The sequence below is a fragment of the Carya illinoinensis genome, chromosome 5 (assembly GCF_018687715.1).
Source record: "Carya illinoinensis cultivar Pawnee chromosome 5, C.illinoinensisPawnee_v1, whole genome shotgun sequence".
Taxonomy (NCBI): domain Eukaryota; kingdom Viridiplantae; phylum Streptophyta; class Magnoliopsida; order Fagales; family Juglandaceae; genus Carya; species Carya illinoinensis.
Genome location: NC_056756.1, coordinates 14,735,021 through 14,759,215, shown reverse-complemented (window position 1 = coordinate 14,759,215; position 24,195 = coordinate 14,735,021). Strand labels below are relative to the sequence as shown.

Below are 24,195 nucleotides of genomic sequence, written 5' to 3'. Positions count from 1 at the left end.
CTATTCAGAAACAATGGGAAAATCAAAATGTATGTATATTTGAAAATCCTAAGAAATGAGAGAATAATTTAGTTTTAGTTTAATAATTTTGTTGGAAAATATTATATAACAAAATAATTTCAAGTTTGAAGGGAGGGAAAGAGCACACGTGGGAGAGAAGGGCGCGTGGGGGGACAGCAGAGGAGATCTTTCATTCAGAAATGTGGGGTGGTAGGCTGCAAATGCGTCGGCCTGTCGGTGTCTGAATGCTGATTTGTAGTACTTTGTGGTCTTCAGTCAATGGTTGTCCCTTTTTTTATTTTATTATTATATGAATTATTTAGATACTCCTCCCACCAATCACAGTTCCCCGTAACCAACGCCCACCTTCTGTCCTTTTCTTCTCTTATCTTGGACGTGAGTAGCCTGTTCTTTTCTTTTATTTTAAATTATTTTTTTAGTAGATACTATATTTATTTATTTTTTAAAATTAATTGTACGGTATTTATATACTATTATAATTATAATTTTTTTTTAACTATTGTCTTAATTTTTATTTTATTATCTAAAATTTACGTGCAATGTTTTAAATAAATATTTGCCTTCAAAATTTCATGTATTTTTTTTTAATTCTATGTATATTTACTTTTCCGTATTTTTTTACGCACTCTATTAATATAATTGACTACCTCATTTTTTTTAATATAAAATAACGATTTAGACCAATCATATAAGTGAAATGTAGAAATAATACACAAAAATGACTATATATAATTATTTTTTTAAAAAAATTGAGTAATTAAATTTATATAAAAAATTAATTTTAAATAATAATAAATATAGTCATGAGTTGTGCAAGCGACATGTACTATTTTTTAAAAAAATGAATAATTATATATCTAAATAAAGAAATTATTTTTTAATGATCGATCTCACTTTAAAAAAAAAAAAAAAAAGCAATGCTTATATAATCTATAATTATATAACTATTGAAAATATGCCGCATCGACCTATTGTAGCTAAAGATGATAAAATATTATATGATGTCTCGTATTTTCAATTTATCTTAATTGATATAGTGAGAAGTAGGGTACCATAGAGCATAAGTTTTATATAATTTGATAATGCAAAATTTACATTTCCTTTTAATTTCTTAAGTTCTCTCCCATTTATTAGCTTGATTCCTCCCTTCTCTCTTGCATGTAAAAGTCTATAAAAACCTTTTCCAAAATTTCTATTTTTTTTACCAAATATCTTTACAACAGAAATCACAATCATTAAAACATTTTATTTTGTATTTTCTTAAAAAACAAAAATTTAAATTAATTATACAAATCTGTAAAAAAAATTATCTTACAAGATTATTCTTTTCTCTGTACTTTTAATGGATTCTGCCAATTTTTAAATCCTAATAAAAGCATTTTTTTAAAAGAAAGAAATTCTGCATTCAAACACGTTTTTTATTTTTTTATTTTTTTTATTTTACAAATGAGATGAATTGATTCCAAAATTTCATTGAGGAAACCTCAAAAAAAAAAAAAAAAAAAAATTCATAGTCACATATAATAAGAAGGGATATATTGCAACTTATGTTTCAAAATAATTTTATAAATTTAATGGCCATATTGAAAATAATAACCATAACAACAATAACTTAGAAGGTAAAATGATTAGTATATTTGATTAAAAAAAATTATCTGAATTTTAGAGTTAAAATAAAAGGAAAGTTCGGCAAATTCTCTTTTTTAAAAAATAGAATTTATTATTAAAAAATAAATTTTTAATCTTAATATCATATTTATTTATTTTTTTTAAAAAATATACTTTATTTATACATTTTAAAATTATAAATATCATTTTGAAAATCTACTTGTACTATTTCCCCAATTTGAGCCCCAAAAGGCGGAAAATAAAATAATTTCTCAAAATAAAAATAAGGGTTGATTAAGCTCATCAGCGAAACGGAAAAGGGGACAGCAGGAATGCCACTGCACTTCGTCTCCAAGAAGCTCAGATGAGCAAAACAAACCATGAAACTCATCTCCACCTTAGCACACCTCCCTCTCGCAAAAAAATCTTGCTCTCCATGCAGGACTCTCGCCTATGCAACCCAGCAACAGCCCTTGGAGCCTCCGGAACTCGCTCATACCATTGCTTCTATGTCGTCCATCTTTTCGAACCCGTGTTTTTCTCTTCTGGGTTTCTGCAGGAAACTCGATTCTCTCAAGAAGGCCCACGGCTTGCTCATTGTACACGGCCTCACCGGTGAACTTCAATGCGATACTAAATTGGTTAGCCTGTATGCTTCTTTTGCGCATGTTGGGCATGCCCGCTTGGTGTTTGATAGGATAGAAAAGCCGGATTTTCTTTCTTGGAAGGTGATGATCAGGTGGTACTTTTTGAATGATTTGCATTTGGAGATTATTCGATTCTATTCCCGTATGAGAATATGCGTAAGTGAGTGTGACAATGTTGTTTTTTCGATTGTGTTGAAGGCGTGCTGTGAGTTGCGCAATCTTGATGAGGGGAGGAAGGTACATTGCCAGATTGTTAAGGCGGGGAGCCCTGATAGTTTCGTCATGGCGGGTCTAGTTGATATGTATGCGAAATGCAGAGATATTGGGAATTCTCGCCAGGTGTTCGATGAAATTCTTGATAGAAATGTGGTTTCCTGGACATCAATGATTGTGGGGTATGTGCAGAATGATTGTCCGGAAGAAGGTTTGATTTTGTTTAATAGAATGAGGGAAGGATTGGTTGAAGGTAACAAGTTTACAGTAGGGAGCTTAGTTACTGCGTGTACAGATTTACGGGCTTTACATCAAGGGAAGTGGCTTCACGGGTACGTGATCAAGAATGGTTTTGAATTCAATTCTTTTTTGGTGACGGCACTTCTCAACATGTATGTAAAGTGTGGGGAAGTTAGAGATGCTCGTTCTGTATTTGATGAGCTTTCTACTATTGATCTTATTTCATGGACTGCAATGATTGTAGGATACGCACAGAGTGGCCACCCCAATGAGGCATTAAAGTTGTTTCAGGATGAGAAATGGGTTGATCTATTGCCAAATTCTGTAACGACTGCAACTGTGCTTTCGGCATGTGCACAGTTAGGCAATTTAAATTTGGGAAGGTCAGTTCATGGTCTGGGGATTAAACTCGGGTTAGGAGAACCTCCAGTTAGAAATGCTCTTATAGATATGTATGCAAAATGTCATATGATCAGAGATGCTCGTTATATATTTGAAACAGTTTTTGACAAGGATGTGATCACTTGGAACTCAATTATTTCTGGCTACTTCCTAATTGGTTATGCATGTGAAGCCCTTGAGCTCTTTAATCAAATGAGATCAAATTCTGTCTCACCTGACGCAGTCACACTTGTTTGTGCTCTCTCAGGCTGTGCTTCCCTTGGTGATCTTCAAGTTGGTTCTTCACTTCATGCTTTCTCTATAAAGGAGGGCCTACAATCATCCAGTGTCTATGTTGGCACTGCACTTCTAAACTTCTATGCCAAATGCGGAGATGTGAAGTCCGCTCGTATAGTATTTGATGGGATGGGAGAGAAGAACACTATCACGTGGAGTGCAATTATTGGTGGTTATGGGATGCAAGGGGATGGTAGTGGGTCCCTTGCACTTTTCAATGATATGTTGAAAGAAAAATTGGAGCCCAATGAAGTAATTTTTACTACTATATTATCAGCTTGTAGCCATACAGGGATGATTGGGGAGGGATGGAGGTGTTTCAATCTAATGTGCCAGACCTATAACTTTGTTCCTGCAATGAAGCATTATGCATGCATGGTAGATCTATTAGCTCGGGCTGGAAAACTTGAAGAAGCCTTGAACTTTATTGAGAACATGCCAGTTCAACCAGATGTTAGTTTGTTTGGATCTTTTCTCCATGGATGTGGACTCTATGCAAGGTTTGATCTTGGAGAAGTTGTAATCCAAAAAATGCTGGACTTACGTCCTAATGAAGCTAGTTACTATGTACTCATGTGTAACTTGTACGCTTCTGATGGAAGATGGAGCCAGGTTAATCAGATGAGAGAGCTGATGAAGCAAAGAGGATTGAGCAAGTCCCCTGGGAGTAGCCTACTGGAGATGGATATCTGTGGTGATAACTCACCAGCCAAAGTTGCAACTGTTCAGTAGTTATACGCATCATCAAACATGTTTTCAATGGGGTCGAGAATGTGAAACCTAAGGTGATAATGGTGTCCCAAGCTGTGTGGCTGGATTCCACCAACGAGTTCGGTTCTGCCAAGAACTCAAGTTGGACTGCCTCGCTCTACTATTTAGGAGAGGGCTCTAAGGGATAAACTTGGAACATGGCGTTTAAAAATATACAATCCCACGTCTGCGAGGTAAACATGTGCAACCCTTTTGGTTGGGGCTGGCAGGCTTGATTTGGGGGGAAGCCGAGAACTTGGGTCCCGACTTCATGAGTTGGCTGAAGATCCAATTCTTGGCATGAACATTCTTTCGGCAACATCATATCAAATAAGAAACCCCGGATATGGCTTTTGGAAGGTCTTGTGCCCTTTTCAAACATGTTTAAGAACCGTGGTGTCAAGAAGACCACCTGACATGACTACCAAAAATGACATCTTACCTTATATCCATGAGGATGTATATTGCTACGAGTAAAGATTTTGAAGTCATTGAGAACTCCATGGTTTTGTGAATAGAATATCAATTGAAGCCCATTTGTTGAAGGACAATTGCTAAATTTACAGTGGTGAGGGTTGGCAAAAGTCAAAAAAGAATAAGAAGTTCTTATCATTTTGGGTAAGTTATCTTTTCACATCTTCCACATCAACTTTATTGCATCATTGGCAATGCCTCCCCGGAATTTTACTTGTGAGCAATTAATCCCTTTGCAGTTATTTCTTGATGTTTGACCCTAAGTTAGTATGTTTAGGAACAAATTCATAAATCGATAAGAGGGATTTTTTTCTGGGACAATACAATGAAATAAGCAAAATTTTCAAGCCAATGAAAATAAGGACATGAACCATGTGATAGTGTGATAAACACTTTAGAAAATGAGAAAACTTAAAAACATTAGAGGACCTGAACAAAGGCACGTAGAGCGTCATTATTCTTGTTTTCTGAGCATATAATATATATATGTATATCTTTCTATAATAATAAGTGTCTATCCCACTATAATGAATTGATGCTGTTGCCCAAATGACTAACACAAGAGGGGGGTGAATTGAGTTGTATTAAAAAAAATAACAATTATAAATCAAATATATAATATAAAATATAAACAAAATATGAAATAACAATAAATATAAAGAGTAAGGGTAAGAGAGAAGCAAACTCAGTATGTTAACGAGATTTGGCCCCACTGCCTACGTCCTCGCCTCAAGCTACCCCTTGAGGATTTCCAAATTCACTATTCAACCTCCTTCAGGTGGAGATAGAAACCTATTACACCTTTGAACAACACCGCTACAAAGGATCCGTGTAGAACACCCTCTACACTTGCAATCACCTTACACGTGATGATTCAACTATTCCCTGTGTAGAATACTTTTCACACGCACAAGGGTTATACACACCATTTTTCTGATACAAAAGTTGATAGTGGGTAGGTTATCAGAAAACACTCCTCAATGAGTGAAATAAGAACAATACAGTGCAAACTATATCTCTCAAAATGAACAAGAATTAAGGCTCAATGCTTAGAGAAAAGAGAATGAAAGTTTTGAATGAATGTTGTATGCTCTTGGTGTTATGAATGTGAAGCTTTCAAATGATTTATTTATAGGCATATAAGACTTCATATTCAAATTAAAAAAGATTCACATGTCAAAAACAACATCATTTACTTTTTCAAAAAATTCAAATAAAAGGTTCTTCTTTTTCAATTGTCAAAGACAACATTATTCACTTTTTCAAAAAAATCAAACCTAATATTTTACTTTTAGCATATGACAAAAGGAGCACACTTTCCTTTTCAAAAAAATTCAAACCTAATCTTTTACTTTTTGCATATGACAAAAAGAGCACACTTTCCTTTTTAAAAAATTCAAACATAATCTTTTACTTTTTGTATATGACAAAAGGAGCACACTTTACTTTTCAAATTTTTCAAACAAAATCATCTACCTTTTGTATAGGTCTAAAAAAGCATCAATCACTTTTGAAAATATTCAAATAAAACATGCACATGTGAAATATGACAATCAATCATCTTTAATATTTTCAAAGTTTAACCCTTTAATCAAGGCATGCACATGTAAAAGATGACAATCAATCATCTTTCAAAATTTTCAAATTTAATTTTCAAAAATATTCATGCACATGTGGAAAATGTATTTTAATGCTTTATGATCAAATATTAATTTTGAGTATTAATCCTAATTTCGAATTTTAAGAGATTTACAACATTACTCTATGATTTTAATGTGAACTTGTTTCCTTCTTGCTCATGCTTGGTTCTTTGATGTGCTTGACTCCATTGTATGGACAACTTGAATTTAAAACTCCTTTATTCTTTGAATTCATTTGTTATCATCAAAATTCATGTGTAGATTTATAATCACATAAAACTTGAAACCTTGGGTTCAACAGATGCCTTGGTTGTCGTTAACCTTACTTCCACTATTATCGCTACATCACTCCTAATCATCCCCAACCACCATTAATTAATTAATTAATTTTCAAGTTTTCAACTATCAAGGATAATAGTCTACTACACATGCATGCTAGCTAGCTACCTAGCAACATCCAGCTGTGATGCATATATGTATGAGTTTCTTAATTCTTACAGTGAGTTTAATTAATTGGTCTACTTCTTGCCAATGCCAAGCAAGCAGCTCGCTCAATACTTAGTGTGAAAAAGAGAATTAAAAAAATAAAAAATAAAATTGCATGCACGCCCGCATATATATATATATAATTTTAAATATAAATCCATCATTCAATACGTGATATCCCGTTTTTACGTGTATTTTCACTGAAGGGTTGTTTTTAATTTGAATAATATATTGGTTTATTTATTTTAAATTAATGTGTTTTAATTGGTTTTAATTTATTTGATGTGTTTAATTTATTTTAGTCGTTTTACGGTTTTTAATATTGTTTTCGGCGGATCGGTTTTTGGTCTCCGGAGTGAGGATTGGACCTCATTTCTTTTCTTTCCTCTTTTTCTTTTTCCCTTTTTCATTTTCTTTTTCCTTCTTTTTCTTTCTTTTTCTTTCTTTTCTTCTTCTTTCTTTTCCTTTCTCTCCCACGTACGCCCAGCTGCCCCTTTTTCTCATTCCCGTCGCCGCCACTTTGACCGGCCAGTTCTCCGTCGTCTGGCTACCGTTTGGTGCGCCGTCACCACCATTCTCTTCCCCTTCAACCAGAGATCATCCCTACCAATTTTCAGAGCTATCGGACCAGCCGTTAGCTTTCGAGAGCCGCCGGAAGTCGCTGCACCTGCTCTGTTTTTGCCCCTGTCGCCGGTTGCTTTCGCAGCCCAGAACCGCCGCTCGCCGACGGCGTGGCCGACACCACGCACCCAGTTTTCTTCCCCTCTCACCGGTGAACATCCCCACCAAGTTTCACCTCCATCCGAGCCACCGTTAGCCGCCATGAGCTCCTCCAAGCCATACGGTTTTTCACCGTTTCCGGCGCCGTCGCACCACCTTCGGCCACCATCTTTTCATAGCTTCTTCCCCTACCTCTTGCCAACCTAAACCACCCATTTCCGGCCTCGATCCGTTGCCGGAGCATCTCCCACGAGCTCAACTCCGTTCAGCCCCTTTTTGGCCTTCGACCGCCATTTCCACCACCACCCACGGCCAAAACTCATTTCCCTTAGTTTCATAAATATCTCAAGGCCATTCCCTATCAATCCCGAGCCTTGGTTTGTCTCCGTTTGAAAATGGGTAATTTATTACCCACGACAACAGTATAAATTACACTGTTACGTTGTTTTTTCTCCGCCGTTTGCAACGCTGGGTGTTTTCTAAAATTACCGTATAACGCTGTAAGTATTTTTCAAACCCTATTTTCAGATTTAAATATATATTGCTCTTTCGATTTAATTAATCTGCTGGTTGGTTGATTCCGGACTGAGTCCGAGGAGTTCGGGGGTCGGATGGATGGAGGACGGAGTTGCTTGATTTATTGTTTTATGGTTGGTTGTTTGTTTTGGAGCATTGATAATTGCATTTGCATGGCGCATGCTTGTGTATTTATTTTATTTGAGAAACCTTGTTTTGCTGACGTGAATGGATTTTCGGGTGCGTGTGTCTCACGAGCCCAAGCCGGGATGAGTTATTATCTCGGTGGAGCTCTTCTGGTCACTTGGGAGTGGATAATACTGAGTGACGTCTCCTGAGTTGTCGCTGGGCGACGACGGGAGCGGGGCTAGAGGATGGCCCGGCCAGGTACGCGCGGGACGCGAGTCTGGGCATCGCTCTACTCACCGACTCTGTGGCCCTTCGCTGGCGAGGGCTAGAGGATGGCCTGGCCAGGTACGCGCAGGGCGCGAGTTTAGGCATCGCTCGTTTAGGTGTCACATGCGTAGTCGTTACCTGCAGTGTGGCACAGAGCCAGGGTGTGCGCATGATCCCTAGAGGAGATCATGGTGCATGCATAACCGGTTTGTTTTTATGGTTTTCGGATGCGGGCCATTTTCTGGGAAAATGGCGAGTTTTGGTTTTGAGGCTTTTGATCCATTTTCTGGGAAAATTGTGGTTTGGGCCATTATCTGGGATAATGGCAAGACGTGGTTTTTAAGAATATGTTTTTATTGGGCCAAATGGGTTTTTGGCGTGCGTGGAAAAAAATGTGGTTTTGCGGGGCATGTGCATTGGTTTTTCTTGCATCCATGTTGTTTGAGTTCTATATGTTTTTATCTGATGGTGTTTGGGTTTTACTTACCTGCGGTACCATTTTTGGTTCTGTAGCTTTTGGTGCAGAGTTGGAGGACGAAGAGGAGGAGGCTGAGCCCGAGGATGCGGCTCCGCCGGGTTGCTGATGCTATGTTTTATATTTAGTTTAAAACTGTATTTGTGTTTTGTAATATTTTATCTATGTATGTTTTAAACAGCTTGTATTACGTTAAGAAAACAATTCTGGTACTTAGTTATGACTTTCGTTATCCGCTGCGTGTTTCTTCGTGCACATATGTCGCTTTTGCACACACTTGGCACCCGTCGATGGGATGGTGATCCGGGTTGTCACCATCCGGACGTCTTGATTTCCCCGTGCTCGGGTGTGGGGATTTGGGGGCGTCATAGGTGGTATCAGAGCGGTTTGGCTCTGAGTAAAACCATATGTCCCATAGGTGGAGTACCAGAAAGTTTTAAAAGTTGGTGTTAAATTTATTTTAATTTATTTAAGTTGATTTGTTTTTCTTTAACTTGATTCGATTTTGTTTGATTTGAATTTATTTTATTTAATTCCATTTGATTTGGTTTGGTTTGATTTTATTTTATTTGAATTGCAAGTATGTTGTTTATTTGTTTTATTTATTTTGTTTTAAGTTGTTTTGTTTTGTTTTGTCCGAAGTTAAAGTGGGGTTGAGGATTGTGCTATGGCAGGAGGACAGTACTATTGAGAATGTCGTTGATAGGAAAAAAAAAATACTTAGTGAAGTAGGGTTGAATTTTATAGAGGTGGGTTACTTTTATAATATTGTGGTTAGAAGGGAACGACATGGATTAGACAATTTCTTGGGAGTAGGAATGTAAGTTGCAACTAAGGAGGGGAGTTAGCTTTAAGTCGCTTAAGATGGTTGAGGTCTTAGGTTTTCTAGAATTTATGTAATGAAGCTATAGAATAGGAGAGTGTAGGTTCAACGAACTTTAAGGATTGGTTTAAGATAATTTTATCTAAGGTTTGAGGCCTTATAGATTTTAGGAAATAAGATTTTGGTAATTAAGGTTTTAGGTTCGACAAGCTTTGGAGGAAATAATTAAATTCCAAGTTTTAATTTCGCTGATTCGAATGAGCAATTTGGTGGCAATTTGGGTTTTAAAATTTACAAGCTTTTAAGGTGAATGTTTTGGATTAAAGCCATCAATCTTGAGGATTTCAGAAAATGATTTATTATCTATTAATGTTTTAGAATTTGAAAGATTTGGGAGTTGATTTTTTTTTTTTTCTATTATGGGATGTAAGTTGTTTGATCTTAGAAATTCCGGAAGATGATTCTTATTTGATTTAAGGTTTTAGAATTGCAGAGTAGAAGGATTGACTTATAATAAGAATTGAGTTCTTAGTTTTATAGACATAGTGCTATAGCTTGATCTACTCTAGTGAATGATTAGTTTGTAACCATTAAAATGGGGTTGATTAGAGTTGAGTTATTGGTATGAAAATTTTTCTAGAGTAGATTTCTTTGAGAATGAAAGGTAATGATCTAGCTCATATACTTCTTTGAGGATTGTAGATATTGACTTAGTTCAGAAAATGACTATTGTTAACTCGAGGTTGTAGTAATCGATTTTAGGAAATGATTTTTGTCGGTTCGGAAGAAATAGATCCATTGAGGTTTTGGAAGCAATAGTTTAATTGTTGGTATTGAATTCGATTGAAGTTGAGACCTCATATTCCGGAGACTTTTGGGAACGGATTATTAGCAGGTTTAAGGTCATTTTCAGTACAAAGCTTTAAGCGATAACTATTTGCTGATGTTAAGGGTATAAGTTAAGCAGATATAGGAATGATTCATGTTGATTTGTAGATATAAATCCAGATGATGGAAATAGTAGTAATGGATTACTTGTACGTTAGAATGACTATTGGTTTCGGCTAAGGACGTATGAGATCGACACATGATAGTGGTGAATCGATTGGAGTGTTCAGTCTAGGCGTGTTACTCAATGGAATGTAGGTTGGCAATAATTGTTATAGCTCGAGGTTATAGTGATAAGTTTTAGGATTGATTCATACCGAGTTGAGGATAATAGATGATGCAGGTTTTGGGAAATGATTTTCGTTTATTTTGACGATATAGGTACGAATGTTGGAAATGGAAATAATGGATCACTTATACGTTAGAATGATTATTGATCTTAGCTAAGGGTACATGAGATCCATTTATAGTGGTGGTGAGGGTGTATGGATTTCGGAGAGTACAAATCCTAGTCTCTTTTTGGCTTGAGAGAAGTGGCTTTGGTGAGTACTGAAGTGGATTAGATGTGATAGTATTAAATTCAATAGATCATAACTTCGAGTTCTTGGTGAGTTGATCGGAGTGTAGAGTTGAAGTGGGTTACCAATTGGAGTGATGGTTGGCATTAATTATTGAGACTATCTCTAAGAATTAATTGTGACTTGAGGTCACATAGGAATTTAAATTTTGAGACTATACTTTCCTTTGGAGTTTGAGTGTCCAGTTGGGAGAGTTATAGACATTTTATTTAACTTGAGAGATTGTTGGGTCGCAATGTGTAGTGGATAATAAAATCTTGAAAGTGGAAGCTGGGGAATCAACGGTGATTAGCCTAAGCAGGTACGTGAGGTAATAAGCAGTAGGAGTTAGGAGGGTAGTGCAATAGTTTTGATGGATTGGAGATATGAACAGCATGGCCTATCTTGAGATTTAATTTTGTATGCAATTGAAGGAAATAGTCGTGCTACTACTAGGGTTATGAGAATGGAAGTAGGTAAGTGAGTTTTCAAGAAGGGTTCATTAAGGTTATGGTGAATTCAATCGTGGTTCGTAGTGTATTTAGTTATCTCTAAATTTATATGATATTCAGAATTTAGGTGATGATCTTGATAGTGTAAGTTGTTGGGTAGGAGTTATAGGTGCTTTATTAGTTGGTCGGGATGGATTCGAGCCTTATGTTCTTTATCTTAGATGAGATTGGCGTATTTTGAGATAATGTTACTTGTTTTTAATTTGGAAGTTGCAATTGATTGATATTGTCTTTTTGTTGAGAATCATGGGTGTCATTGAGGAATCTTGATTTGATTAAGGTAGCTAGAGATAATTGAGGGATAGGAGTGATGATTCATGATTTTGAGAGATTTTATTTTCTATCAAAGTGTGGTAAAGGATTTTCTTGCTTCCAGGTGCTAGAGTTAGCTTGTACTCAAGGGTGTTAATTTATGAGGATATAGTCTTTTTGTATGTTGGTGAGTTATCAGAGTGCGCGCGAAAGCATGATTTTTGGAGATTCTTAGAAGTTCAATATTTTGTGTTGATTTTGAAGGATTAGTAGTGATTCGAAGTTTTAATGGGAGATTAATCTTTTGATTGTGCAATTTGGTTTATGGATGGTTAACTTTGGAAGTGGCTATTAAGTTACCAAAGTTGGAATGGGATGAAAGTTTGGAAGGTAAAGCAGAGACGTCGTGGATATTAGTAATTTATGGTGTGAAGATAATAACCATTGGATTTATTGGGAGTTGTCGATGATATGTATCTCTCAGTTATATTCAGAGTTGTATCCTGTATCCTTTTTGGCGCTGGTGGTTGATCTTGCAAATTTCGAGGACGAAATTTATTTTAAGGGGGGGAGGATGTGATACCCCGTTTTTACGTGTATTTTCACTGAAGGGTTGTTTTTAATTTGAATAATATATTGGTTTATTTATTTTAAATTAATGTGTTTTAATTGGTTTTAATTTATTTGATGTGTTTAATTTATTTTAGTCGTTTTACGGTTTTTAATATCGTTTTCGGCGGATCGGTTTTTGGTCTCCGGAGTGAGGATTGGACCTCATTTCATTTCTTTCCTCTTTTTCTTTTTCCCTTTTTCCTTTTCTTTTTCCTTCTTTTTCTTTCTTTTTCTTTCTTTTCTTCTTCTTTCTTCTCCTTTCTTTCCCACGTACGCCCAGCTGCCCATTTTTCTCATTCTCGTCGCCGCCACTTTGACCGGCCAGTTCTCCGCCGTCTGGCCACCGTTTGGTGCGCCGTCACCACCATTCTCTTCCCCTTCAACCAGAGATCATCCCCACCAATTTTCAGAGCCATCGGACCAGCCGTTAGCTTTCGAGAGCCGCCAGAAGTCGCTGCACCTGCTCTGTTTTTGCCCCTGTCGCTGGTTGCTTTCGTAGCCCAGAACCGCCGCTCGCCGACGGCGTGGCCGACACCACCCACCCAGTTTTCTTCCCCTCTCACCGGTGAACATCCCCACCAAGTTTCACCTCCATCCGAGCCACCGTTAGCCGCCACGAGCTCCTCCAAGCCATACGGTTTTTCACCGTTTCCTGCGCCGTCGCACCACCTCCGGCCACCATCTTTTCACAGCTTCTTCCCCTACTTCTTGCCGACCTAAACCACCCATTTCCGGCCTCGATCCGTTGCCGGAGCAGCTCCCACGAGCTCAACTCCTTTCAGCCCCTTTTTGGCCTTCGACCGCCATTTTCACCACCACCCACGGCCAAAACTCATTTCCCTTAGCTTCATAAATATCTCAAGGTCATTCCCTATCAATCCCGAGCCTTGGTTTGTCCCCGTTCGAAAATGGGTAATTTATTACCCACGACAACAGTGTAAATTACACTGTTACGTTGCTTTTTCTCCGCCGTTTGCAACGCCGGGTGTTTTCTAAAATTACCGTATAGCGCTGTAAGTATTTTCTAAACCCTATTTTCAGATTTAAATATATATTGCTCTTTCGATTTAATTAATCTGCTGGTTGGTTGATTCCGGACTGAGTCCGAGGAGTTCGGGGGTCGGATGGATGGAGGACGGAGTTGCTTGATTTATTGTTTTATGGTTGGTTGTTTGTTTTGGAGCATTGATAATTGCATTTGCATGGCGCATGCTTGTGTATTTATTTTATTTGAGAAACCTTGTTTTGCTGACGTGAATGGATTTTCGGGTGCGTGTGTCTCACGAACCCAAGCCGGGATGAGTTATTATCTCGGTGGAGCTCCTCTGGTCACTCGGGAGTGGATAATACTGAGTGATGTCCCCTGAGTTGTCGCTGGGCGACGACGGGAGCGGGGCTAGAGGATGGCCCGGTCAGGTACGCGCGGGGCGCGAGTCTGGGCATCGCTCTACTCACCGACTTCGTGGCCCTTCGCTGGCGAGGGCTAGAGGATGGCCTGGCCAGGTACGCGCAGGGCGCGAGTCTAGGCATCGCTCGTTTAGGTGTCACATGCGTAGTCGTTACCTGCGGTGTGGCACAGAGCCAGGGTGTGCGGATGATCCCTAGGGGAGATCATGGTGCATGCATAACCGGTTTGTTTTTATGGTTTTCGGATGCGGGCCATTTTCTGGGAAAATTGCGAGTTTTGGTTTTGAGGCTTTTGATCCATTTTCTGGAAAAATTGTGGTTTGGGCCATTATCTGGGATAATGGCAAGGCGTGGTTTTTAAGAATATGTTTTTATTGGGCCAAATGGGTTTTTGGCGTGCGTGGAAAAAATGTGGTTTTGCGGGGCATGTGCATTGGTTTTTCTTGCATCCATGTTGTTTGAGTTCTATGTGTTTTTATCTGGTGGTGTTTGGGTTTTACTTACCTGCGGTACCATTTTTGGTTCCGTAGCTTTTGGTGCAGAGTTGGAGGACGAAGAGGAGGAGGCTGAGCCCGAGGATGCGGCTCCACCAGGTTGCTGATGCTATGTTTTATATTTAGTTTAAAACTGTATTTGTGTTTTGTAATATTTTATCTATGTATGTTTTAAACAGCTTATATTACGTTAAGAAAACAATTTTGGTACTTAGTTATGACTTTCGTTATCCGCTGCGTGTTTCTTCGTGCACATATGTTGCTTTTGCACACACTTGGCACCCGTCGATGGGATGGTGACCCGGGTTGTCACCATCCGGACGTTTCGATTTCCCCGTGCTCGGGTGTGGGGATTTGGGGGCGTCATACAATATACTACATATCATCTATTTTTTTTAATTTTTTAATTTTTAATTAAATATTTAGTATATGAATAATAAATAAAAAAAATTAAATTAATTTAAAAAAATAAATCTAAAAAATTTTTAAAAAGAATTTTAAAAATAAAAATATCTAATATGTGGTGGACGAGACTCATCGTATGATCACCGTTTTAAGTTTAGATTTTTGACTTTTGTCCTACCAAAGATGAGAGAGAGGCAAAGAAATGGATATCTTTGGGTCTATCGGAAGTGAAGAACTTTTTGATGGCAATATCGTCAATGATGGGCCCACAAGCGGGGTCATCCTCCATGCCCAGATTCCTAAAAACCAAACTCACATTTTCCTCATCCGCCTCGAATCCGTAGGCGTATGGGTCCCATCCCTGCACGTTATACAGCGTTTGTAAGTCTATCGTTTATGACGCCGGCACCACCGACACGTTCAGTAATCAGTAACACCGTTATGCACCGCTCAACAGCAGGTAAGAGAGGGATTTTCTGCCTCAAATCCATCGTAATAAAAAACCGTGTAATCTTGTAAGCGAAGTAAAAGGAAAACAACAAATTAATTAAACTCACTGTAGGAATTAAGAAACTCATACATATATGTATCACAGCTGGATGTTACTAGGTAGCTAACTAGCATGCATGTGCAGTAGACTATTATCCTTGATAGTTGAAAACTTGAAAATTAATTAATTAATTAATGGTGGTAGGGGATGATTAGGAGTGATGTAGTAATAGTAGTGGAATCAAGGTTAGATCTTTGATTTCATATTTGAGGAACTACTGCCTGGCCTTATCTGATACTATAAGAAAAAAAAAATTTAATCTATATATGATAACATCCGGAAATAATTAACATATATGTGATCTCCTATTTGCTAAAACATTTGTATTTTTCTTTGAAAGTTATCACCAACTCTTGTACTCATGTCTAAAATAAATACAAACAAAATAATCTAGATTTTTGCCTTTACTTTGTTGAATTCAATAACGACAAAAGGAGGCCATGTGATGTGATCGTGCGTCCAAAGTCCAAACCCATTATTTCAAATGCAAAAAATGATACATTCTTATCTATTTTCATTCAAATATCCCATCACGTATTGCATTAAATTAACTGATGGAGTACTGTTAATAAATCCAATTCTAACCCGACAGCCTCACCCATTTTCTCACAAAATCTAACTACTCTCCCACTTTTAGTCTCCACACTCTCGAATGTCACCATCTCTTTTGTCTCGACTCTCACCTGAAATCATGTGCATAATTTATTTTATCTCACCAAATCTAACTACTCTCTCACTAAAAGTCTTTACACTCTCTGGGTGTCCCACGATTAGCTATTGAGAATGATGAATGAAAGACTTTTTATAAGAAAATAATTAAAATTTTGATAAAATAAATAATAAATAAAGGTATGATTAAAAAATAATAAATGAAGTTAATGGTTCCTGACGCAATATCACGCAGAACAATAAAAGCACAGTTGATCTCTATCCTCAAAGCTGCAGCAAACTCTAAAAGTGGTTCCTCTGGGATATGGAATTCTGGAATGTGTGGTGGACGTCTACATGATCAAATAGATGTATGAGCAAAATGACTTAATTAAAAATCTCTACACTCTTCAACTGCTAAATGAGATATATAATACTTTCAAAGGATAATTAATTATATATATATATATATAGGTGTTGTCTGTCCAATGGAAACGAAATAAGTAATAAAAAAGACAAAGTTGATAAGGTAGCAACTAGCTATAATTAATGATGTTATTAGCTATACATGATGATGATAAGATCAAAACGAAACGATTGATCGATAGATCATCACGGATGATTTTTTTTTTTTTTTTGTGGGGTAATATTATATCATATATCATTTTCAAAATAATCATCGATCGCAAATTTCAAGATGTAGGTCCCCCCAACTATTTTTGTATCCCTCCTCTATCTCAACGTCTGCATCCACTCTTGATCCCTTCAACATTTGATTTCAACATTCTTTTGTATTGGTGATCATACGATAAGTCTCGTACACCACATATTTAATATTTTTATTTTTTAAATTCTTTTTAAAATTTTTTTAGATTTATTTTTTTAAATTAATTTAATTTTTTTTATTTATTATTCATATACTAAATATTTAATAAAAAATTAAAAAATTAAAAAAATAGATGATATGTAGTATATTGAATGATGGATTTATATTTAAAATTACATATATATATATGCGGGCGCGCATGTAATTTTATTTTTTATTTTTTTAATTCTCTTTTTCACACTAAGTACTGAGCGAGCTGCTTGCTTGGCATTGGCCAAAGGTAGACCAATTAATTAAACTCATTGTAGGAATTAAGAAACTCATACATATATGCATCACAACTGGATGTTGCTAGGTAGCTAGCTAGCATGCATGTGCAGTAGACTATTACCCTTGATAGTTGAAAACTTGAAAATTAATTAATTAATTAATGGTGGTGGGGGATGATTAGGAGTGATGTAATAATAGTAATAGAATCAAGGTTAACGACAACCAAGGCATCAACTCATTATAGTGGTTAGATGATTTTTTTTAAATTTTTTATTCTTAATCATGTCTACTTTTTCTCTAATTTGTCGTTTTATGCTCTTGCAGACTGATTTCCCATATTTTAAGTTCCAATTTCGAGTGAAATTGAAGTTAATTCGGCACTATTAATTTCACCTACTTTTTCTAATGATCAGACCATTGATATAGACGATTTAACTTTTGACAAATTGGTCTTAAGGGAACTAAATAATTATAAAGAGGACAAGGAATAGGACTGCCGCCATTAATCGTAGACACATAAGTCTTGTTTTGTGAGCATATTAGAAAGATATATTATGAATTCTAGTCGTACCCATGATCTGCGAAAGAGAGTCATCTACTCTTCTTCCTTTTATTTTGGGGTAGATACAGCATCGAAATTGGAATTACAAATTACAAGACACGAAGTGGGTTCTAGGAAAAGGAGGCAGGTAGTGCACTGGACAGTCGAAGAAACACACGTTGTACTTGTTCATCAAACGGGTAAGCCAGGCACCGGCTCCGTATGGCATTGAATATTCGGCCTACAAAGAGGGCTTTTAGATGAAGAAGCACAGAAGTCGTGACTCGTATCTAGGCCCAATTATCAGTGAATTTGGGATTATAATCAAATTAGCCTCTGAAATCTGAATACGGCCCAATGTACTATCGGACAAAAGCCATCAACACGGATTCCACTACGTACTTCTACTCTTAAACGCATAACACAAATATTCAACAGCCATTAGTCTGTTAAGAATCAGCATGAGGCTCCTCATCGTCTGGATCAAAGGGTATTTCATGCCGGGGCCGATTGTATTTTTCACGCAGCTGCTTGATTGGGATGAAATCTCCAGCTCCATCCATTCCATAGAATAAAAAGGAGATGTAGGGATGATCAAACCTGCCCTGCACATGAATAAGAGCAGCGGAAACACAATCAAACAATGTCGAAGGGAGCTCACTCTAGCCACACTCTTCAGGACAACTCCACGCACAGACCCAAAAAAGGTTTCCCTTCGAAGGGGGAAAAAAACCCAAAACAAAACAAAAAGAAAGAAAATAACAAGGGACAATCACCTTATCGGGTCGGTCAGAGGCTAATAGATTCTCCTCAGGAACTGCAACAAAGAAAACCATTTCACATGTTCAACAGGGAATTTGAAAAGCAACAAGATAAAACCTCACAGAGAAACATTTCGATACTACACTTAGGCTCATAAAACCCAACTTCATTAAGTAGCTGATCAAGCAGCAGCAAATTACCATAAGCCACCAGTATATTGGGGTCTGCACGCACGTCAACCAAAACCTGGAAACAATAAGAACAGCATAATTGGAAGTAGTTATCACACCGTGGCTGCTCATTCAACTAGCCAATGAAACGAAAAAAATGAAAGCAGAAAACGAAAACATTAAAAAGGGGGGAATAACAAACAGTACTGAACAATATTCTGAATTTTAGGGAAGGTACATGAAAATGCAAATGGGTAAGGGTATAGGTCCAGACAATCCAAAATGTTGAAAATGTATAGAGAAACAGCCAATATACCACACTAGCATGATTATCCGAAGCTCCACATCCTTCTATGAGCCAAAGTAATACAGACAAAGAACAAACTCATTTTCACACGATATCAGAAAGAATTATTCATTCTAAAATAGGTCAATGAGGCCTTACAATAATGATACCGCCCAATCCAGATAGAGAGAGAAGGGGGTCGGGAGGGGGGGGGGGGGGGGGGGGGGTGGGTCAGGTTACTAATATTACATGGAGTTAATCATATTTGGAACTAACATAAAATCTTATATAATATTGACTAGGAAAACAATGAACAAATCCCATAAACCTTGAAAGTTGTAACTGAAAAAGAGTTGGTTAAACCTGATAAAATGGCTGATTAGAACCTCGAGACAACTTTTCAACTTGAGCAATCTCCATCCATGAACTTGATTCACAGCACATGGGATCCATTCCACAAATTACAGCACGATAGCCTGAAAAGATAACGAGTCCTTGATAACATAAACAATCAGGAAAGGGAGAAAAAAGAGAATATTGGTCACTCGTCAGAATGCAAGGAGCCTACTCCTGATTCTACTGATTTCACTTTGATTCTTTACGGCTTCTCTACCAGTTACAGATACAATAAGGCATTTTTTTTTTTATAAATAAAAAGAAATTTTATTAATACTTAAGGAGGAATAGGCATAGCGCCCAAGTAAACAGGACATATACAACAGAAAACACCTACTTAGAAATAGATAAAAGGACAAGGCAGTTAAAATTAATTCCTTCTGAAGCTTCCTTAATCATAAGATTCTCAAAACTACTACGGGTCACAGCAACACTACAACCAACCTTATGCTCAAACCAAACTAAGGCAGAAATTCCAGAAAATAGCATAATGGTTGTATACCGAAAATTTTGTGCTCCACTTTCTGTCCCAAATGAAATGTATATTGTGCATTTTCATATGCCAGAGCTTTTGCTGATGCTGCCAAGGACTCTGCCTCAAGTTTGGAAATTTCATCCCGTAACTCTGCAGCCAAAGCATAATTCTCGCAGTCAATTGCATTCTGAAGGTCTGCCCTGCAAGGAAAAAAGAAGGTGTTCTAATGTAATCTCAAAGTTGACCCGCTATGGCACAAGACAAGAATGAGAGCGAAAATATGGGAAGAAAAAACAATAGAAAGTGTCAGATATGTCAGCAACTTCTTTACAGAATCACTCAAATAAAACCTTAGGCAGATGCTAGGATGAGACAAATCAGGACACACCGTAGACGTATGATCCTTATAGCCTTATCTTGAGCTTCACTCTTTGAAGATGATCCCCGCTTTTCTTCTTGCTGCCTGATAACCTCTGCTTCAACCTTCCATGAGAAAGATTTTATAAGGCTGAAAACCATTTAATGCACTAATTACAAGGATGCTTCTATGCATGTACTTGGAAACAAATTAGTGCAGGCAAGCATTTACTTACTTCTGGTGTTTTAACTCTGCAACTCCAAAAGGTCACAGTGCCAACAACTATTTAACAACTCAGTAATATCTCTATATTTATATCATCAAAATGCATAACTACATGCATTACAACATAGATAATTTCATGATTCTCAGGCAAACATTACTGGCAGAACTATTGAACAACTATAATACTTTTGAACAGGTATTTGATGCAGGTAATTTATTTATTATTATCGGTAATGCAGGTAATTTATTTAATATTAAATCTTATGATATTGTACATATAAGCAGGATAGATATGACTAACTTCAGTAAGCTTGTTTCTCAGTTGCTGTGCAATTTCATACTGCTCCAAATTTAGAGCATACTGCCATGTGTAGACAAAACGAGAGAGAAAAAAAAAAGCTTGTTAGCACAATAAGAAATCTAAAAAAGATATGCTACAACATTTTAATATGCATAAAAATAAAAACCTAAAAAACAGCCTCAGAAAACCTGCACTCGAGTAGCCAAGTCCAGCTGGAAAAAGAAGATCAAAATGTCCTCATTAGCACTCTCACTACGCTCTGAACTTGCATCCAATCCCTGCCCACCTCCTTTGAACAGCCATCCAGCTTCAACCCTTAAATTTCTGGGCCTTAATATATTGGAACTACCTGTTAAGAATAATTTTTGCATGCACTGATGCATGTAATGTCTATCAGTCGCAGAGGCTTTCTGAACTTTCTTCATTAGCTGGTAATGCTCCCTCCATGAAGGGATTGATCCACAAACCCCACTGTTTCCAGAAGTTGGAAGGGTGGATAATGACAGACCTTGCACCATTTCTACCACACAATGACGTAATCTTTTTTCCTGAAAAACTACTAGTTTTCCACCCCAGCAAACGAGAATTGGTGCATCTGCACTAGGAAAAATGGCGTATTTGGAGTCAATCTATGTAGGTATGCCATTATTGGAACATCCAATCAAAATTGAAATCATAAATAAAAATTCCAATGAGGCTATCCAACAACAGATCCCCAAAGAATATAACCAGTTTGTAAAGAATAAATGGGTATGAATTAGGGAACTTTAAAATCAGTAATACATCGTTATATATGGTCAGATAACTGCCAACTAACTTTAATTTGAGATATTGATTGAGTTACATATATAGCAAGACTGGATTATGCTTCTCTCTATTATCATTTTGCTAGTTAACTGAACAATATATCTTACACAGTTATTTATTTTCTTGAAATGTTTTTTGCTCTTAAACTTTGCTTTTGCTCTACTTAACGGGTAGCTAATTCACAAGCTATTTCAGAAGGCAACAATTTTCTCAACCAAAGCAAAGCTTGGTAATATCTTTATCAAAATTTCATAGACATAATTTATCCCATATTCCAAAATTACATCATGTCTAATTATATGGGAAAAAAAAGTTCACAAGAAAAGAAAAAACAATAAAATCACAATTCCAAGAACTCACAACTGATTTATGGAATAACAGAAAGTGCCCACAAATTGCACTAGGGGAAGCCTAGAAGAGAGAGAACAAAGCAAGTCCAGACATGGATGTTAGTAAGCGCATATCAAAATGACTAAAACAACCCTAAAACCATTCTAAAAACCAATCATCTAAAGTGCTTCTGATGATTCAATCACGATTTTAACGAGAAATAAAATTCGAATACACATACATACCAGTGACATCGGACTAAAATATATCCCATTAGAAGGAAGTGAATTATATGCGACAGTCTTATTCGCATAAATATCATGGGTTTAAAGGCCCAAGACAAACCTCATTTATATTCCGCTCCTAAAAATATCATTCAAGCTCATTTGTATGGCACTCAGTTGAGTTAGGATAAAGTAGGCAGAAACAATGAGAAATCTCAGTTCAAGATAATAAAAAGTAAATCCTTTATCCTACATCGTTTTCCCAGAATCCAAGCAAAAACATCATAAATTCAACTCCTGAATTAAGAGAAAAGTTAACTCATCATATTCAAGGAGAATTAAGGAGGAAGAATAAAGAAGAAAAATCAATACGTTTTCTTATTCTAAGGATTAGACGTCACCGGAAAATCACCGGAGAAGTATGAAAAGGCAAAACCCCGAGTTCCCGTCTTCAACATATTTACTGAACTCGACAAAAATTAAAGAAGATATTGAAGAGAGAATGGCACCACGCCACGTCACTGCACGGGAGCCCCACAAGCTTTGTATCCTGTGCATCGCAGATTCAGGAATTCGTGTGTTGCCGCATACATTGATTTGACGCATTGAAACCACATTATTCGGATCCATTTACACAAGAGAAATGCTATTTTGCCCAATCACTTTAACACTTTTGTGTTTTAATTTTTTTACTTAATAATTAAAAAAGTGATTATTAATATATTAGTATTTTTTTATATTTTTAAAAAAAGTTTTAGAATGATAAAAAAATATGAATAAAAAAATTGAAATAAAATGATAGGATGATTTTACACTAACGATAAGATGGAGTAGTCATGGGCAGGCGGCAGTGTAGCGGGACTCTTCCGAAATTATACTCATCATTCTTATATCACACAATATACATAATTTTTTTTTATATATGGATAATGAATAGAAGAATTTCTTTAGTTTAATAAGAATATAATAAAAAAATAGAAAAAAATAAAAAAATAAATATAGTGTGTAGATGATGAGTAAAATGGCTCTTACTCGCACAGTTTAAATTCTTTGCATTTTCGTCTCTTGTCCATAAAATTTTGCATCTAATGTATTTTCTAAGTAAGAGATTTTGCAAATAAATTATAATTAAGGTCTTATTTGATTCCACAAATGAGATGAGAATAAAATTAAAAGTTGATTAAAATATTGTTAGAATATAATTTTTAATATTATTTTTATTTTAAAATTTGAAAAAGTTAAATTGTTTATTGAATTTTGTGTGGGAAGTTATAAAAATTGTAATAATGAGATAGGATAAAATAGTTTGTATAACCAAACGAAACCTAAGAGTACTATGCCAACAGTATATTACATCAATTTAGAAATCTTTAAGAGAGAATTTGAACAAGGGAAATGCTTCCATACAAGCGGGTGTATGTTCCCTATTGTGTAGTGAATTGTGTGCATTAATTTTGAGATCGATATATGTTTTGAATTTTCCAACTTTCGAACCATTTCAATAACTCTAGCTATTGATTTTATTGCCGAGTTTAAAGAAATTTGAGAATGATCAATTGCATTGATTGCTGCTATTCAAGAATCTCATACTATGATGATCCTTTTTGTTTTTTTAATGATCAAGAAATACCCCACGGCAGAACTCTTAGGACTCACCCATGTAACCTATAAGACTAACATTGATTCATGCACACAAGTTTGTGCTTATTGAGCCGTGGGTATGACGATCTGCTTGATATTCTGCACGTGTGCTTTTGTACTCCAATGTATAATGCTGTAGCTTTACCTTGATTGGGTTGCTATTTGCTGCTATTTATAAAACTCGTCATGACAAATTTTGGAGTGCCCTCATTTTTTGTGCAAATTGTAGTGGTTGTGCGTCCTCTAATTGAGGATTGATGCTCATAATTCATAGTGTACGCATTTTGGATGGACAATCACCAGGATCAGAGCAAGTCCTTCCAATCAGGATAACTAAACTCGACTTCGATTCGATTTATTTATTAAATAAATAACATTATTAAGCAAAATGCTGATAAGTATAACTAAACTCAACTTCAATTCAAGTTGTTCATTAAAGGAAGGTTTGTAAACACAATATTATAATGTATTACCATGTGACATTTCAGCTTGACTAGTATAAATTCAAGTAACTTCATATTTAATATATTATTATTAACCATAAGAGAAAAAGCATATTCCTAAAGGCGTA

At 36.4% G+C, this 24,195-nt stretch overlaps 2 protein-coding genes across 7 annotated transcripts; one reads left to right on the top strand and one right to left on the bottom strand.

The window, feature by feature from the left end:
* The first annotated feature begins 1,896 nt into the window (after positions 1-1,896).
* LOC122308810 (pentatricopeptide repeat-containing protein At2g03380, mitochondrial) lies at positions 1,897-4,779 on the top strand. 2 transcript variants are annotated; one of them, XM_043122044.1, is made up of 2 exons: positions 1,897-2,357; positions 2,475-4,779. In XM_043122044.1, the coding sequence occupies exons 1-2, from the start codon at positions 2,010-2,012 to the stop codon at positions 4,137-4,139; spliced, it is 2,013 nt and encodes a 670-aa protein (XP_042977978.1). In that variant the 5' UTR covers positions 1,897-2,009; the 3' UTR covers positions 4,140-4,779. The 2 variants fall into 2 exon arrangements, with proteins under 2 accessions (XP_042977978.1, XP_042977977.1); XM_043122043.1 differs by having other exon boundaries at positions 1,897-4,779.
* A 12,852-nt stretch (positions 4,780-17,631) lies between these two features.
* On the bottom strand, positions 17,632-22,517 carry LOC122311230 (clp protease adapter protein ClpF, chloroplastic). 5 transcript variants are annotated; one of them, XM_043125684.1, is made up of 10 exons: positions 22,356-22,459; positions 21,790-21,840; positions 20,811-21,217; positions 20,623-20,682; positions 20,127-20,221; positions 19,766-19,938; positions 19,231-19,343; positions 18,612-18,657; positions 18,426-18,466; positions 17,632-18,254 (listed from the first exon to the last, which is right to left on the bottom strand). In XM_043125684.1, the coding sequence occupies exons 3-10, from the start codon at positions 21,138-21,140 to the stop codon at positions 18,099-18,101; spliced, it is 1,014 nt and encodes a 337-aa protein (XP_042981618.1). In that variant the 5' UTR covers positions 21,141-21,217; positions 21,790-21,840; positions 22,356-22,459; the 3' UTR covers positions 17,632-18,098. The 5 variants fall into 5 exon arrangements, with proteins under 5 accessions (XP_042981618.1, XP_042981619.1, XP_042981620.1 ...); XM_043125685.1 differs by having other exon boundaries at positions 20,811-21,222; positions 22,356-22,425; XM_043125686.1 differs by lacking the exon at positions 21,790-21,840 and having other exon boundaries at positions 22,385-22,517.
* Positions 22,518-24,195: the final 1,678 nt, after the last annotated feature.